The sequence below is a fragment of the Nothobranchius furzeri genome, chromosome 14 (genome assembly GCF_043380555.1).
Source record: "Nothobranchius furzeri strain GRZ-AD chromosome 14, NfurGRZ-RIMD1, whole genome shotgun sequence".
In the NCBI taxonomy this organism is placed as follows: Eukaryota; Metazoa; Chordata; class Actinopteri; order Cyprinodontiformes; family Nothobranchiidae; genus Nothobranchius; species Nothobranchius furzeri.
The window spans coordinates 31,579,107-31,597,689 of record NC_091754.1 but is presented as its reverse complement, the minus strand read 5'-3'; the positions used below and the strand labels follow the sequence as shown (position 1 = coordinate 31,597,689).

Below are 18,583 nucleotides of genomic sequence, written 5' to 3'. Positions count from 1 at the left end.
CCACATGGCTTTTCACCCCACAGAGCACATTACTGAGAACGCGATACCCTTTCTGACTCACTCATCCTGTGCGGTTTTTGGATAATGACGCCTCTAAAGCACTCCGCCGAGGTCTCGCCGGGCCAAGTTAAGCTCTAGATTTGGCAGGGGGGAGTGAATTTGTAAGAAATGTGTCATGCTCTAGTACTGTGTGTAACCTGATGAGAGTTTAGTCTCAGCCTGGATTATCCCTTTAACAACTCTAAATGTTAAAAAACAACTGAAATGTGTGAAAAAACTGCTTTTATTCTGTCTGACAGTAAAATAATCATCACGCTGTGGAGAATTGACATTCTCGTCTCTTAATTCCAGAAACTACCTTTTCAGACTGGACCTCAGCAACATGTCTCTCATCCAGGTAGGAACTCTGCATTTTCTCATTTCATTGTTGGGCCTTCTGAGGCATTCTGGTCCTCATTGAAAAGAGGAAACTCGTCCAATAGAAATTTTTAAAATATCCAGACAGTTTCTAGTTGCCCTTTCCGGTCGAGAGACCGGAAAAGGGTGGCTTGCCAACTCCGGGTCGGGGGAAAAGTCCTACCTCAAGTGGAGGAGTTTAAGTATCTCGGGGTCTTGTTCACGAGTGAGGGTAGGAGGGATCGGGAGATCGACAGGCGAATTGGTTCAACGTCTGCAGTGATGCGGACGCTGAGCCGATCTGTCGTGGTGAAGAGGGAGCTGAGCCAGAATGCCAGGCTCTCGATTTACCGGTCGATCTACGTCCCAATCCTCACCTATGGTCATGAGCTTTGGGTAATGACCGAAAGAACGAGATCGCGGATACAAGCGGCCAAAATGAGTTTCCTCCGTAGGGTGGCCGGGCTCAGTCTTAGAGATAGGGTGAGGAGCTCGGACATTCGGGAGGGACTCGGAGTAGAAGCGCTGCTCCTCCGGATCGAAAGGAGTCAGTTGAGGTGGTTTGGGCATCTGGTCAGCATGCCTCCTGGACGCCTCCCTGGGGAGGTGTTTCGGGCATGTCCTGCCGGCAGGAGGCCCCCGGGTCGGCCCAGGACATGTTGGAGAGGTTACATCTCCAATCTGGTCCGGGAACACCTTGGGGTCCTGCCGGAGGAGCTGGTGGAGGTGGCCGGGGAGAGGACGGTCTGGAGCTCCCTAGTTGGGATGCTGTCCCCGCGACCCGGACCCGGATAAGCGGAGGAAGACGACGACGACGAGTTTCTAGTTGCCTTCGTAAGAAAACTGCTCATGTGGGCCTGCAGTACATGCTGCTCAAGGGCACATGAGCTTGTTTGTGACATCATATTTAAATATTAGTACCTCTTTTTATCGTCTCTTTTCTTTAAATGTCATGTTTGCATTAGATAATAGCAGCAACATCATTTTGCATTCACCTTATTAGAAGGACACTCTTGAGATTTAGCTGCTAGAGGCATCTTGGTCTAGTTTAATACTGTAATAAAATAATTTTAAGTCATTTTCAAACATTTGGATTTTATCAGCAGCAGTGAAATTCACTAATGGGGACGGCGTTTTTTTTTGTTGTTGTATGGGTTTGTGAGATCAGACTATCAGGGACTCTGGGTTTGAGCCTTTAAGAGACGAACATAAGTCATTAAAGCGTGTTCATGATGGAGGATAAATGGTGTCCATCCCACTGAAATCTGATAGGACTAAACTTGAATGCTACACACACACCCTGTGTGTCACTGCTTTATTACCTTTCAAACCAAACTTATTTTTCTGAACTACAAAGACTTCTCTTGGTGTTAACGACACAAACTGTTTGGAGCAACAGGACATCTTTTTATCTGCTGTTTTTATAAGATTCACAGAATTAGTGAGTGTCTCTAGAACAAATGTTCTTTTCAGGATTCATAGTGTTTGATGGCTTAATGCAGCACTGTAAATAAAACAATTACTACAGTCGCAGCCGGAGGTTTTAAAGTGTGTTTTTTTCCCTGGTGATAGGGGGCAGTAGATACCTAAATCAGTATTTTTGTGTTGGAGTAAGACCTTACCAATGGATGCCTATTAGGGTCAAAAAGCAGCACAAACATCAGCAAAATAACGAGCACATCAGACTCTCTTTCACCACTGGCAACAAGTGAAGAGGTAAATGTGCAAAACAAGAACATTTAAGAAAGATAATTGTTTTGCAACTGTTTGTTACAAATTAGCAAATGCATTTTGTCCTCTTGGGCTCCTGTAGAAGGAAACATGGCATTTAAAATGGTGTCTTCCAGAGACTTAGGGTGATTCTCAATGCCAAGGAACCTCGCCTTGATGTCTTGGCCCCGCCCCGGTTGTCTAGGAGATACGTCATCGGGAGCCGCCAAGACGTGTTCCAATGTTCATGTTCTACCGAGGCGTGCGTTCTCCGTTTGTTAGCCGTTTAGCTAGCTGAGCAAGGACAAACGGGAGGTGTCTTGTAGCCTAGCCTTTGTCAAAAATTTCCCAGAATACACCGCTGTAACAACGAATCAGAAGCCGGCAGCTACTTCAGGGGCAAATTTCAAGTTTAAATGAAAGTCAAGTCATTTCAAATGTTTTTTTTTTAGATCCAAAGAAGTTATCTATGGTTGGTTAGTTGCTTAGTAGTAGCAGCTTCGGTGGCTAGCGGGTAGTAACTAACATATTTAATTTAACAAATATATACACAATTTAAAAAGTAATAAACTTGTTATATATTTATATCGAAATTAATACGTATAAAATATAACGTTATCTCCCGTGTCACGTGACATTACCGGACTGCCGTGGAAGCCACGGCCACGTGATGTAAGTCTGTTCCATTTAACCGTTTTCTTTAACCAAGGAAAGACAGTATCCTCACAAAACATCGCCTCGCGAGGCAAGGCGCTGTGACATTGAGAAACACCCCTCGACCCGCTCCCATGTATTTTAGACCTGATTTTTATGGTTGTATGTTACAAAACCACCAATATTTTTCAACAGCTGGGCATCATTTCATTATTTTACAACAGCAATATGGTGGATATTTCCAGAGATTAACGGTAAAAACTACACATTGTATCTATAAAACTTTAGTCATTGATCAAGATTTAAAGTCATAAATCTGACATAAAGTATTAGCAGTAAGTAAAAGTACTATTGGGTGTATTTTGGCAGTTATGAGGCATATTTCTGTATAAAAGTCATAATTATGGATTTTCCTGTAGCAGAAAGCAGTAAGGATATCCTGCTGGATCCCTGGGAGAAATCAAAGATAATCAGCTGTTTTAGTCTAGATCTGCTTTATCAGTTGTAAAGTTTAATGTGAGAAAACAATTTAATGAAACATGGTTGAAATAAGACACACCATGACTGTCTGAGCAAGGCAGGAAGGGATCTGTGTGAGCTCTGGGACATGATTGCTGTAGAGTTGCATCACCGATCACAAAATGAGTTCCCTGGATCTGCAATCCGCTGATTAACCAAAGTCAAACCGTCACTCCTAGAGTGAGCGGAGACGTCTCCATCCTTCAAACGGAGCCTGGGTTTCACTTAGAGTCTGTTGTAACTTATTTTATTACAGCATCGAGGACATCTGAGTTTAATATGGCATAAGTCTGTAATAGAGTGAGTTATAGATGTGTTTGCTCCTGTCACACTTCCACCGAGGAAAACTAAAATAATAATACTTCGGTGTTTGAGTAAATCTGCTCCTGCTGATTGGCTTCTGAGTGATTTTTGTGAGTGATGCTGCTGCTGTCTGTACAACACCAGTTAAAAAGCCTGGAGCAGATCTGTGAATATCTGGACAATCAGTAGGAATCGCTGATGAAAAAATATCAATATCAAGTTGCAGGAACGGCAGCAGAAGAAGAGTAATTCGTTCAAACAGGAATATAAAGCAGATTGATCTATATTTTTAAAACCAATAATAACCAGCTAGCATTTTTTAAATCTCTTGATCAGATTTTATTGGTGCAGACATAACAAACTGATTTAATCCCAAACTAGCTGTGCAGACATCTTCTTTATCTGCTGCTCTGCAGGTCACTAACCAGCTCGCTCACCAGCTCACAACAATCTCTCAACCAGCTCACTAACCATCTCTCAACCAGCTCACTAACCAGCTAACAACCATCTCACTAACCAATTCACTAACCAGCTCATAATCATCTCTCAACCAGCCCACTAAACAACTCACTAACCAGCTCACTAACCAACTCATTAACCAGTTCACTAACCAACTCACTAACCAGTTCACTAACCAGCTCATAGCCATCTCTCAACCAGTTCACTAACCAGCTCACAACAATCTCTCAACCAGCTCACTAACCAACTCACTAACCAGCTCACTAACCAACTCATTAACCAGTTCACTAACCAACTCACTAACCATCTCACTAACCAACTCACTAACCTGCTCACTAACCAGCTCTCAACCAGCTCACTAACCAGCTCACAACCATTCCTCAACCAGCTCACTAACCAACTCTCTAACCAGTTCACTAACCAGCTCACAATCAGCTCACTAACTAGCTCACTAACCAGGTCTCAACCAGCTCACAGCCATCTCTCAACCAGCTCACTAACCAACTCACTAACCAGTTCATTAACCAACTCACTAACCAGCTCACTAACCAACTCATTAACCAGTTCACTAACCAACTCACTAACCAGCTCACTAACCAACTCACTAACCAGCTCACAACCATTCCTCAACCAGCTCACTAACCAACTCTCTAACCAGTTCACTAACCAGCTCACAATCAGCTCACAAACTAGCTCACTAACCAGGTCTCAACCAGCTGCCAACCATCTCACTAACCATGTCTCAACCAGCTCACAGCCATCTCTCAACCAGCTCACTAACCAACTCACTAACCAGCTCACTAACCAACTCATTAACAAGTTCACTAACCAACTCACTAACCATCTCACCAACCAACTCACTAACCATCTCACTAACCAGCTCTCAACCAGCTCACTAACCAACTCTCTAACCAGTTCACAACCATTCCTCAACCAGCTCACTAACCAACTCTCTAACCAGTTCACTAACCAACTCTCAACCAGCTCACTAACCAACTCACTAACCAGCTCACAACCATTCCTCAACCAGCTCACTAACCAACTCTCTAACCAGTTCACTAACCAGCTCACAATCTGCTCACTAACTAGCTCACTAACCAGGTCTCAACCAGCTCACTAACCAACTCACTAACCAGCTCACTAACCAAGTCATTAACCAGTTCACTAACCAACTCACTAACCAACTCACTAACCAGCTCACAACCATTCCTCAACCAGCTCACTAACCAACTCTCTAACCAGTTCACTAACCAGCTCACAATCAGCTCACAAACTAGCTCACTAACCAGGTCTCAACCAGCTCACAACCATCTCACTAACCAGGTCTCAACCAGCTCACAGCCATCTCTCAACCAGATCACTAACCAACTCACTAACCAGCTCACTAACCAACTCTCTAACCAGTTCACTAACCAGCTCACAAACTAGCTCACTAACCAGGTCTAAACCAGCTCACAACCATCTCTCAACCAGCTCACTAACCAACTCACTAACCAGTTCATTAACCAGCTCACAACCAACTCTCTAACCAGTTCACTAACCAGCTCACAATCAGCTCACAAACTAGCTCACTAACCAGGTCTAAACCAGCTCACAACCATCTCTCAACCAGCTCACTAACCAACTCACTAACCAGGTCATTAACCAGCTCACAACCATCTCTCAACCAGCTCACTAACCAACTCACTAACCAGGTCATTAACCAGCTCACAACCATCTCTCAACCAGCTCACTAACCAACTCACTAACCAGTTCATTAACCAGCTCACAACCATCTCACTAACCAGGTCTCAACCAGCTCACTAACCAGCTCACAACCAGCTCACTTTCACCTCTGATTACATGAACAAAGGTTTTTTATCTGACTTTACTTAATCTGAGGTCAAATCAAACCACATTTCTGGTATTAATGAACTTTAATCTGAGATTAGAGTTTTCTGTTTCACATCATAACTACACAACTATTACTAATATTACTAATATTACATACACTACTAACACACACCTACCTCTGCATTATTATCTGTGGTAATAGACTGAAACTGGCTTAAAAGAGTCATTAAAAATTAGTAGGAATGCTAGTCCAATCATTTTCTGGTTTTAAATTTAGCTGATTGCTTCCAAACAAAGCGACCGTTTGAGTTTAATTTCTGTATGTAAAGATTATTCAAATAAAAAATGATTAGTTGCTTTAGTGTGACTAGAAAAAAACATGCAAACAATTTTTATGTAAGATTAAAATGTTTATTTTTAAATGTCTTTTAGTGAGACTTTTTTTTAAATCCTGCAGGATTAATTTTTTCTGATGTTTTTATGTCCCAATAGCTAATAAGCATTAGCCCCTAATATCCAGCTAGATTCTTGTTATTATTCAGGGAATTTACAATTTTTTTTAAATCTATCTAATAGTCATTTCATTTATTAAATTATTAGTTATTAAAAAAACATTTTTGAGGTTCCGCTAATCCCAGATAGCCAGGCTAAATTAAAAGTGCACACAAACCCAAAGCTCAGGTGTCAGGTCTCGTGAGAATTGTCACCTCACTGCGCTAAACACACCCTCGTAACCAGGTGTGTATGTGCGTTCAGCTGGCACACCTTAAAGGACGCACAGCTTTGGTTCCCCACAGGAATTAAAGAAATAACACAGATGGATTATCTTCTTTTATTTACCTTTATGTACATTTTTATTCATCTTATTTGAAACATTTTAAAAGAAGCATCATTTTTTGTTGCTAGTGTGAGTTACCCGCTCATGGACGACTTGCGTTATTTTACACTACGTGTCAGTACCAGATGCGAGCCCACCAGCCGACTCGACTCGTCTGACAAAGTCTCCTTTCACAGCAGCAACAACTGAATGGCATGGTGTGTACAGCTGCCACCCATGTGTCACAGCCCGTATCAATGCTCCCTTTGTCTGCATGTCCTAGTTGTCTGCCTTCTGCTGCAGAGATGTTGACTTAAGACGCTTTCATTTGTTTTCGCCCTCGTCGTGTGGTTCTCCTCAGCTCAGCAAAGCTGCACTTTGTTATGTCCTGAAAAAGGCGTCTGCCATCTTCTTATTTTTATGACACACTCAAACGTGCACACACCTCTACTACGTGCGTGCACATTACAATGCGGTCCAATTAAAATCACACATCTAGAGCTCAGCTGTAAGGCTAAATGAGGTTGATGTGTCTTCACCCTGGCCAGAGCCGAGGTATCGCTCCTGATGCCAAGGCTGAAATCGATCAGAACATTAAACAAGCCGCCCAGTGGAGCAGGAGCAGGGTCTGTACCTACACGCTCATTTACCAACGCACAAAGCTGTCCAGAGAGACAGGAGAGGGCGATGTCCCAAAATAATCCCGTCCTTTTGTGGTCTAATCAAAAAGGGATTAAAGAAAAGTCATTTACTCACAAGACAGCTCTTGTTCTTCTGAATGAAAAGCAATTATTTCAGATGGTGGAAGCACACGGTCTAGAAACATCCCAACCTGTCGTTTTTAGTCCAGATGTGAGCTCAGTTCATCACTTAAATATGTTTGCAGTTTTTCTTCAACAATCTTTTAACCGGATCACATTAAAAGTGTGAAATCCTTCTGCAACAGTACGTCACCTTGGTTTGGGTTCGTTTCCAGAGGTGTTCCAGTGTGAGCACATCTGGCTGATTACTGTTCGTCATCAGCTCTAACTAGAGAATGTGTTTCTCTACTCCTTATTTTTAGTGGCGGTTACCACTTTAGGACCAGGCTGCTCTTTTGGCTCATGCTGTTACAGTACTGTGAGGATGATGATGCCAGTAACTAACTGGTGGCTGGAGGATCACCTTTCTGATTCTTCTAGATGAAAAGGTCTTCTTAACTTCATCAAACTACCAGGGATCAGAATCAGTACCTCCTAATCCAAAGTCATGGTTCTTGACTAGAAAAGTAGGAATCACCATCTCCAGGTTGTGTGAGAGATCCCACCTTCAGAGGAGGAGTTAAGGTATCTCATGAGTGAGGAACGGAGGGAGCGGGAGGTAGAGTCTGCAGAGATGTGAGCGTTGAACCGGTTTGTTGAGGCGAAGAGAGAGCTAAGCCAGAAATCCAAGCTTCCAATGGTCATGCAGCCAAGATGTGTTTCCTTCACAGGGTGGTGGGACTCAACTTGACAGACGGAGTGGGAAGGGACTAGGAGTAGAGCTGCTGCTCCTTCACTTCGAGAAGAGCCAGCTCAGGTGTTTTGGGCGTTTGGTCAGGATGCCTCCCTGGGAGGTGTTTCAGACATGTCCTGGCCCCAGGTCGACCCGGGGATTTTATCTCCAGTCAGGCCACAGAACACCTCAGGGTTCCACCGGTGGAGCTGCTGGAGGCTGAACGGGAGAGAATGGTTTTGGACTCCTCGCTAGGGCAGTTGCCCTGCTGCTGACTCAGATAAGCACTCAAAGAGGAATAAACGTGTTATATCAACTACATAAAACCTGTGTTTCCAGTATTTTGCCCCTTCTTACTGGAGCTGTTTTACACAAATCCATTCAGTTTGTACCACCAAGCTGCCCTGATCTTGTCTGTGAGGTTTAAGCCTGATTCATGCTTCTCCGTTAGCTCCAAAAGGGAGAGACACACATGGACGGAGACATTTTTCCCTCATACTTCTCCGTCTCCTGGGGAGTGTTGCAAAGCAATTCCCCGGCAGGACAACAGAGGGCGTAGCGCTGCTCTGTGGTATCCTGTCATGTATCTGTCCAAGATAGTGTGTTTATATTGTGTTTTTTTTATATATATAAGAGACTTTTTAACACGGACATATTTGTCTCTCATTCTCCTCCACCTCTTCATGCGCTCGCCACCTCTAAACCCACGTTTCCTGTCATTTCCGTCCACAAATAAAACGCTTGCTGCGCATCTTTTCACTCCTCCAGTAACGGGGGAATTAAACGTTCATGTTTTTAGAGGTTTTTTTCGCAAGGTATTCTTCAAGCTTCTCCGTGTCTGCCGCTAGTCATCCTTGGCTCTCTTTATGTTTTTGAGGGCGCAATGGCGGCAGTGTAGATGTCAGCGGTGGCCTGACCAATCACAAGCTTGTGTTCTCCGTCTCGACGGACGGATGTTTAGAAAAGAGAGCTCGACTCCGTATGTCCTTGCGGGGCTCTCCAGCAGGCCCGCAAGGACGGATAATGGCGTTGCGTGTCTCCGCACTGACGCAGACGCAGAAGCATGAATCAGGCTTTAGAATGAACAGAGGGGCTGTAGCTGCAGCTCCATCACGATTTTTTTATCTATATTTTTGGATTTTTCTGTAAGTTTGTTTAGAACAATTTCTGCAAACCAAACCCTGAACATTTGTTCTACACTCCTAAAAGTGTATTTATCTTTTAACATAATAAACAATTAAAATTTTATTTTTTTTCAATGGTAACAAATGCTCAATAAAATAAACTAAGTAAAGTTTAGGTTTATGCATGCTGCCTCGGAGTTTCATGGATTGGATGCACCTCTTTGGTGTGTTCTTGCTGTGTTGAAATTCTAATTCCATCTTTTCGTTCTTTTTAAAACACAGAGGTGGGGTCTTGTTTGGGTGGGGTGGGGTGACGAAGTTTGCAGCCGCAAACGAAACTTTGCAGGTAAATAAAACCGTTCTGCATTTTAAAAAGAACTAAAAGATGGAATTGGATGCACCTTTTGCATTATCCTAAAGAAAACAGACACACAAACAAAAATGAATGAAAACCATGCCTCCAGTGCTTCCCAGAGAAAGTTTTGCTGCACCACAGCATCCTTATTTAAAATCCCAGACTCGCCTCACAAACCTGTCTGATTTCCAGTTTTCCTTCTGCCCTGCCAGTGCTGCAGTGGCTTTACTTCCTGCAAATGTCTCTGCTGCTGCTATTGATGCCTAATTTACCCTTTTAATGCCCTGGCATTCACCTGCTTTAAAGCAACTTTAAGTGCTGTCATCAATTCTGTTTTCTGTGCAGGTTTCAGACACGAGCACTCAGATATAAAACAAGATCCCAGATCTTTGTTGCTGCATCATCCCACCTTTTTTTAATCATATTTAAGGATGTTTCTTTAGTTTTGATCTATTTCTTTTTCAAGTATGCATTAATTTACTTTTATAATTATGATGATACGAAAATATAAAGGACGGAAACACAAAGTTATCAAGGTGACAGTTTACAACAACCCATTAAATGGATGCAATTACAGGCTATCACCCCATTAGCAAAGACACAAGGTGACATTACTCTTCTGAGATCTTTAGCTTGGTCATCTAAGAACCCCAGATCGCATGAGTTGTAACGGTCAGAGGAAACCGACCCAAGGATTCAGCCAACACACTGAACGGAGCAAATCATAAAACTTACTTGACGGGACTTACTTGGTGTGGGTGGATGTGACCTGGAACTGGAACAGCCCTGTGAGCTGCATGAAACATGTGGTCCGGCATCAGAGCTGAGGCTGCAGAGAGTTTGAATCACGAGGAGCATTAGGAGGAGTGATTAGGCAGCAGTAGCTCAGGAGGTAGAGAGGGTTGTTCAGTAATCAGAAGGTTGGAGGTTCAATCCCAGCTCCATCTAGGTTAACTTCCCCATGTTGGATGCAAAGAACAGCATTGGCCAATTAGTAGATTTTCATGACAGGCAGTGTGTGAATGTGAGTGCATGAACGATGAAAAGTGGTTCTGGTACATCAAAACCATTATATAACTCTAATCAACACCCGGTAACACACTGTGACACCCTGTAACACACTCTGTAACACATTGTAACACACAGTAATACACTGCAACACATTGTAACATGCAGTAATACACTGTAATACTCTGTAACACATTGTAACACGCAGTAAGACACTGTAACACATTGTAACATGCAGTAATACACTGTAACACATTGTAACACGTAGTAAGACACTGTAACACATTGTAACACGCAGTAACACTCTGTAACACATTGTAACGCAGTAATACATTGTAACATTCTGTAACACATTGTAACACGCAGTAATACACTGTAACACATTGTAACACGCTGTAATACACTGTAACACATTGTAACACTCAACACATTGTAACACACAGTAATACACTGTAACACTCTGTAACACATTGTAACACACAGTAATACACTGTAACACTCTGTAACACATTGTAACACACAGTAATACACTGTAACACTCTTAACACATTGTAACATGCAGTAATACACTGTAACACATTGTAACACGCAGTAATACACTGTAACACTCTGTAACACGCAGTAATACACAGTAACACATTGTAACACACAGTAATACACTGTAACACTCTGTAACACATTGTAACACGCAGTAATACACTGTAACACATTGTAACACGCAGTAATACACTGTAACACTCTGTAACACGCAGTAATACACAGTAACACATTGTAACACCCTGTAACACACTAACATTCTGTAACACGCTGTAAGGCTGTGTCCATGAGACTGATGGAAGACTATAACGTGCATTTGACTGGTTTAATGTCAGAGTCTGATGCCAATGTGCTGATCTCACAAACAAAGTTTGATGTTTGTGTGCAAGATGGTCTGCTGTAAATGTAAAATGATGGCAGGATTAATTACTTAGAGGCTAGCTGTGCATTAATATCTAAAGTAAAATTTATGAGCTTGAATAAAAGTTCAGTGAAGCAGCTGACTGGTAGAAATGGAGTCGGCCCTGTGGGACACGAAGCTCGGCTGCTTTTACCTTCACATAAAGGTCGTCCATTGAGAGCAGGTGAAAGTCACACTGAAGCTGCTGAGAAATAACTTGCTGATTGATTGAAAAGCAAACCACAGAGGGTGGCCTGCCCACAGACTCATCACAATGCTGCTTTCTCCCCTGTCCCATTCATCTGGGCAGACTGACTGGTCCAGAGCAGGCCACTATAATGACGTGTAACCTCACACTGCTGTGTCATCTTTCCAGCTAGTCTGACCGGTGTGTTTTTGTGTTTGCCCGTTATCTAATCTTGAGTCAAATTAGAAAGCCAGCCCTCCCTCACGCCTAAAGCCCAGACGACCACTCTGTGCAAAACAAGAGATGAGGATAGTTATCTTCTGTTGTTTATGTGTGACGGGAGACAAGAACGTGTTTCACAGCCGTTTTGCTGCAAAGGGTTTTGAAGGTAGTTGATTCTACAGAGGAGGTCTGCTTAGGTGCTGATGCCAGGGCTTTTAAAGACTCTCACCTGGGAGAACACCTGCCACTGCCATTAGTGGGCAGGCAGACATAGAGGAATGAATGCGTAGGCAATCAGCGGAGGAAAAAGAGCAAGAGCGAGGGAGGTGAGACAAGAAGCACCAAGGATAAAGAGGTGGGCAGGAGCCAGAAAATGAAAGACAGCGAAGATAACAGGTGAGAAAGGAATGACAAACAGAAGCACAGAGTGGCAGAACAACTATGAAAATCACCCAGGCTTCAGAGCTGAGCTGAAGATAGATGAGGAAGAGGAGTAAATATGAGAGGGAGGGAGGGAGAGATAGAGAGAGAGAGAGGGAGAGAGAGGGAGGGAGGGAGAGATAGAGAGAGAGAGAGAGAGAGAGAGAGAGAGAGGGAGAGAGGGGGAGAGAGGGGGAGAGAGGGGGGGGAGAGAGAGAGGCAAGATTTCTCTGTTTACTCTGGAGTCAAACTAAGATTTCCTCAGTGTAGAAAACATACCGGATTTTGTGTGTGTGTGTGTGTGTGTGGGGGGGGGGGGGTCTCAGAGGAGATTCTCTTTTTATTGAGCGTATAAATGATTAGGTTATTAATAGATGACGTCACTCAACTGCCAGAGTTAATGGTTCAGGTACCGAAATGAAAGCAAACAAGGAAAAAAATGAGCGCCTAACATTGGAATCAGTGCTCGTTATTACCCGAGAGATCGGTCTGTGGAGAGCGGCGTGGAAAAAAAATCGATTCACATAAAAAAAGCTTTTTATTTTCTAGGATTTAGATTCTAAACTTTCAAAAACCAATTATTTACATTTAGTCTGTTTAGCAAACACGTCTTTCTGTACAGCTCTTCAGGATCCTGTTCTGGGCGGGGGTGAAAGTCGGCCTGAAATGGGAAGTTCAGAGAAAATCTGTTAAATTAAAGTTATTTTGATTATTAGCCAATAGCTACCAGCTGTTAGCTCACAAATCTCTCATCCCAATGATATCAGTATGGACACTGTTAACCCTCACACCACCATTTATTTCACTTAACATGTTTAATCTGGCTAATATAATTTAAGACCCAGGGTGTAAAACGATGGTTTATGAAATAATCTTCACATAAAGTGATTTTAGTTTTAAACTGCAATTGTTATTAGAGTAGAAAACTCACTGATCAGACCATTGCTTTCTTTATATTACTTTTTCTTTTCTAGTATTATGACTGCTGAAATATTTTCTGAAGATGCGATCCAATGTGTTTGGAACAAAACACAATTTTAATGGCGATTAGGGATGGGTACCTTTGACATTTGAATCGATTTGGTACTAATTCCCGGTACCTAGTACCAATTTTCGATACTTTTGAGTGTTTAATATTTTAATTCTCTTTTATAATTAAATATATATTTTTCTCAATATATAACCATATTTGATAAATATCACGATAAATAACATACAACTGTTTGTATTTTAACATAGTCCTTGTAGTTTTATAAGCTGATAATTAAACTGAAGCAAACATCTTTACTGTGAACTAAATTTACTGTGTATCTTCATTCCTTTTGACGTCCTTTTTCATTTGATTTTTCCTACTGGGAAGTTAGAATTTCCGAGGAGAAAGCGAACGCACCATTAGCTGATAACAATGGTGGCAATGGAAGCTAATTTATCAAGCTAACGTTATCTTAAACAGTTTATTTAACTGCTGGAGCAGATTAAAACGATGATGCCTCACACTTAGATCGTTGTCACTGGTTTCATCTTCACCCAATCACCTGTCACATTTAGTAAAGTGAAGCCAAACTTCAGAGCGCGTTCATGTTCTTCTAGCCGGAGATTCGGAGTTCCGAGGAGAAACTGAACGCACCATTAGCGGAACGGAAGCTAACATATCAAGCTAACGTTATCTTAAACATTTTATTTACCTACCGGAGCAGATTAAAATGAGGATGTCTCACTTAGATCGTTGTCACTGGTTACATCATCACCCAGTTACCCATCACATTTAGTGAAGTGGACCCAAGCTTTAGCGTGCGTTCTTTCTACCATGCTGCTCTGTTTACAACTGGCTCACAGCAACCGACAACATAACGCTCTTGCGCATGTGCAGCTGTCTAGGCAAGTGCTCGTTATGAAGGACGGGTACCGAAACGAGGCACCGTTTCAAATGACGTGAATCGGTGCTCAGTCGGTACTATGGAATTCGGTCGGTACCTTAAAAAGTACCAAATTCAGAACCCATCGCTAATGGAGACGCATGAAAATATAAGTTTTTAATCACAGGTTATAAATTCTAGGGTGAGAAACTCGGTCATCCGGGAGGGGCTCACAGGAAATCTGCTGCACTTCCACATTGAAAGGAGCCATTTGAGGTGGCTCTGGCATCTGGGATGCCTCCTGGATGCCTCAATGGTGAGGTTTTCTGGGCACGCCCAACCGGGAGACCTACAGGAAGACCCAGGACACGCTGGAGGGAATATGTCTCTTGGATGGCCAGGGAACGCCTTTGGGATTCCCCTGGAAGTATGGGCCCAAGTGGCTAGGGAGAGGGAAGTCTGGGCCTCTCGACTTTGGCTACTGCCCCCGCGACCCGACTCCGGATAAGCAGAAGAAAATGGATGGATGGTTATAAATTCTGATATGCAGGAAACACAAAGCGTGAAAGCTGCTGTACTTTCTGCATTTCAGCACCCTTCACCCACACAGCTCCCCCGCTGTGGGACTGCTCAGGTATCCTGAACATCAAACGCTGCTGCAGATTCTTCCCGGTTAGCTTGCATCTCCGTCTTTACTTTGGGACGGAGTGCTGGTGTTATTGCTGGAGGTAGGCCTGATTGCAGTCCGCCCACATGCACTGTCCCTCTCCGACTGTTGTGGGGGAATCAGCCTGATCTCTGCAGCAATCAGGGCAGCAGGAGGAAAAGTGGTGGGAGGTGTGTGTGTGTGTGTGTGTGTGTGTGTGTGTGTGTGTGTGTGTATGTGTGTGTGTGTGTGTGTTGGGGGATAAAAAACAGAGGAGCGGAGTGGGTTTGGTGGGTGGGAGATGGAAAAGGAAAACAGTTGCTCATCTTGGTTTATTTGAGTCGGGATGCCGTTCTGCTATTTTGTGCTGTGACCAATTCTGTTTCTGTCAAGAAAAAAATAATGGAAAAATGCAACTTTTGATGGGCAAACTTTTATTTTCCAGGAAAATAGTGAATCCATCCAGTCGCTGTCTGTCTTTCAGCTCCTTTTGTCATTTCGTAGTAACACAAAACAACACAGGGCCATCTCCATTTCAGGATGATTCTTTCCTCCTCGTGGTGAGCGGCGCTAACCGGAGATTGAATATTGATTCAACCCTTAAAATTTTCCTCCAAGAGCGCAAAGTTCTAGAATCATATTTTATATTCTTGTCTTTACTTAAATTGTTTGTTTTTCTGGAAATCACTTTGCATCAGGTGATGAGTTTTTAGGCACTTCCTGACATATTTTCACACTTTTCTATTTCTCACAGGAAGAGCCAATCAATCACACACTCCTACGTGGCCCGCACTTTGTTTTTGGAAGAATGGGTACTGCCGTTTTTATACAAGCAGAGTATCTGGCCTGAAAACAAAAAGAGAAAATAATGAAAAGGTTGAGTTGGTTTTGTCTGAACAGCATAATTCCTCCAAAGCTTCTGGTGCTGCAAATGTTTAGCTCAATCGGATTATTTCATAGTAAAATATCAGAAATGCTTCTTATATACGACAAAAAAATCACAATAGTTAAAGTATTCCTAAGACTTCTGCCATTTTCTTTTATATTTTGACTTTTTATGGTTGTGTTCCTTTAGAATTGAAGCATCCATCCATTTTCGGCCACTTATCTGGGGTCAGGTCGCGGGGGCAGCAGCCTAAGCCGGGAGGCCCAGACTTCCCTCTCACCAGCCAATTGAGCCAGCTGTTCCAGAGGAATCCTAAGACATTCCCAGGCCAGCCGAGAGACGGGAGGTGTTTCTCATTGCCAAGGAGCCTCGCCTTGATGTCTTGGTCCCGCCCCGGTTGCCTAGGAGATACATATTTAATTGAACAAACATATACACAATTAAAAAGTAAAAGGCTCGTTATACATTTATATTGAAACTTATACCTATGAAATATTACGTTACCTCCCGTGTTACATGACGTTATATGACTGCTGTGGTCACGTGATGCGAGTCTGTTCTATTTAACCATTTTCTTTGACACAGGAAGGACAGTGTCCTAGAAACTACTGGCCTCACAAGGCGATGTCTTGCGAGGTCAGGCGCCTTGACATTGAGAAACACCCCTATTCTCTCCAGTGTGTCCTGGGTCTTCCTTTAGGCCTTCTCCTAGTGGGACGTGCTCATAAAAAATAAAATATGACAGTCCAGTACAACGCCTGCATCACTACTGTAATGAATTAAATTACATGTTATTTAATAAGCCATAAGGCGTAGGATTCCATAGGAAATATGAAATCCACCTTACAGATCTGTGAGGTTATTTAAACCAGAAGATTGGAACTTTTTAATGCAGGGATTAGATAACAGCTTCATATTCACTCAGAGACAACAGAAGAGAGAGTCAAGTTTAAAAGTTAAGAATTTTATTACTAACAAATCAAACTGCATGGTGGCGCAGTGGTTAGCACTGTTGCCTCGCAACACGAAGGTCGCGGGTTCGAAACTCGGCTGCGGCCTTTCTGCGTGGAGTTGCGTGTTTTTCCCATGCATGCGTGGGTTTCCTCCGGGTACTCCAGTTTCCCCCACAGATCACAACATGCCCTATAGGTTAAAAAAAAAATTGTAAGTCGCTTTGGGTAAAAGCGTCTGCTAAGCACATAAACATAAACATAAACTAGACTAACTTTAACACTAAATGTATGATACTACGCAATTATGGAGGGCAGGTTGTATAACTAAGGTTTAGCCTACTCCCATATGTTTACTGGAAGTGGAAGAGCCTGTTGTGGATACGAACACTTCATAATGGACTGAAAACACCCCTTCAGAACATCATCAGAGGCGGAACATTAAGGGCTACATGGACCCTGATATATGGACAAAACCAGAGGTCATGGGACTCTGAAGAGAAGAGAGGATGGCTCTCCCGGAACAGGGCGGACCCGACGGTTCCACTGTGCCAATTGTTGTGTGTTTTATGTACCTTAACAAAACTTTCAATAAAAAGAAGAAAAAAAAAACACTAAATGTATGGTGTAACTAAGGTGGATGAGACGGTGAATGGGATGACGTGTGATGTAACTCAGAACCAGCAAATCCAAAGAAGCGATTAGTTCTGACGGGAACTGAAGGTGATGTCTTCGCATTAAGCTTTGGTTAGGAGATTCATAAACACATTCAAAGCCATTTGCCGGTCTACCTACCCTTCAGGAAGCCCCCGTTACATCATGAATGTCGAGGTCCAGCTTGACCGTTCTTGGAACCGAGCCGATAGGGAAAGCAGCGGTTGCCGACCAGTCCAGTCTGTGATATACTTCTGGGTCACGACAATTTGTTGGCGTCTGGTGAGACCCGAGCCTGGGTCGTGATGGTTCAGCTTTTATTCTGAAAGGAACCGTTGCAGCAGTTTGAACAGCAACAGATTTTCCAGCTTGTCGTTGGTTCTTTTGGCTGAAGAGGAAAGTTACGGATTGGCCACTCCGACAACTTCTCTAGAACGCTTTGAATTGGCGTTGAAGAGGACTTGGGCATAGTTTTATACTTCGGATGTTTTGGTTTATGGTCGAATGAAAAGATGACAGATTTACCAAATACCACCCAAACCACGCCTCCATCAGATCTGGCAGATTCTGATTGGATCAGAAAAAGCAATGTGTCATGTCTTTTAACGCTACGTGAAATGAGTCCTGTTGGAACATTTAAAGTCATATTACTTATTATATTCTATAGGATTATAATAAAGTAATTAATATTTTGATTTCACAGATCGGTCACATCTTATTTATTGACTAACACTTGGTTGGATTAGCATTATTAAAATAGAGTTCTTTGATTAATTAAAAGAAAATAGTTCATTCTTCATTCTTCTGTTGAGCTGGAAATAAGCAGGTTAGAAGCAAATGCATGAGACCTTGAGACCATATCTCATGCAGACTAGTCTTGTGCAGAGGAGGGGGAAAACAGTCATTTCATTCTGTTACACTGCAGATGCAGCACCAGTCCGCCTATCAATCTCACGCTCCATCTTTCCCTCACTCAGAATAGAAGCACTATTGTTTAAATACAGCATAGCTTCAACTTCCAAAGCTCAATGCAGCATGATTAGTTTATTCCCAGCACTATAATTAAAATTAATTAGTAATATTGCAATGTCTGAAAATATGTCCTCGGGATGGTTCGACAATTACGTTATGTAAATTCACAGCAACACAGTTTTTGTTATGAAACAGTGACCTC

General features: G+C 42.7%; 1 protein-coding gene across 4 annotated transcripts in view; it reads left to right on the top strand.

Moving 5' to 3' along the window:
- sema5ba (sema domain, seven thrombospondin repeats (type 1 and type 1-like), transmembrane domain (TM) and short cytoplasmic domain, (semaphorin) 5Ba) overlaps positions 1-18,583 on the top strand; it is a 266,236-nt gene that overhangs the window by 135,507 nt on the left and 112,146 nt on the right. For all 4 annotated transcript variants that reach the window (XM_054746665.2, XM_015965908.3, XM_015965907.3 and 1 more), the window contains one exon: positions 352-397. In XM_054746665.2, coding sequence (XP_054602640.1) covers positions 352-397 — 46 coding nt within the window. The remainder of the gene's footprint in view (positions 1-351; positions 398-18,583) is intronic.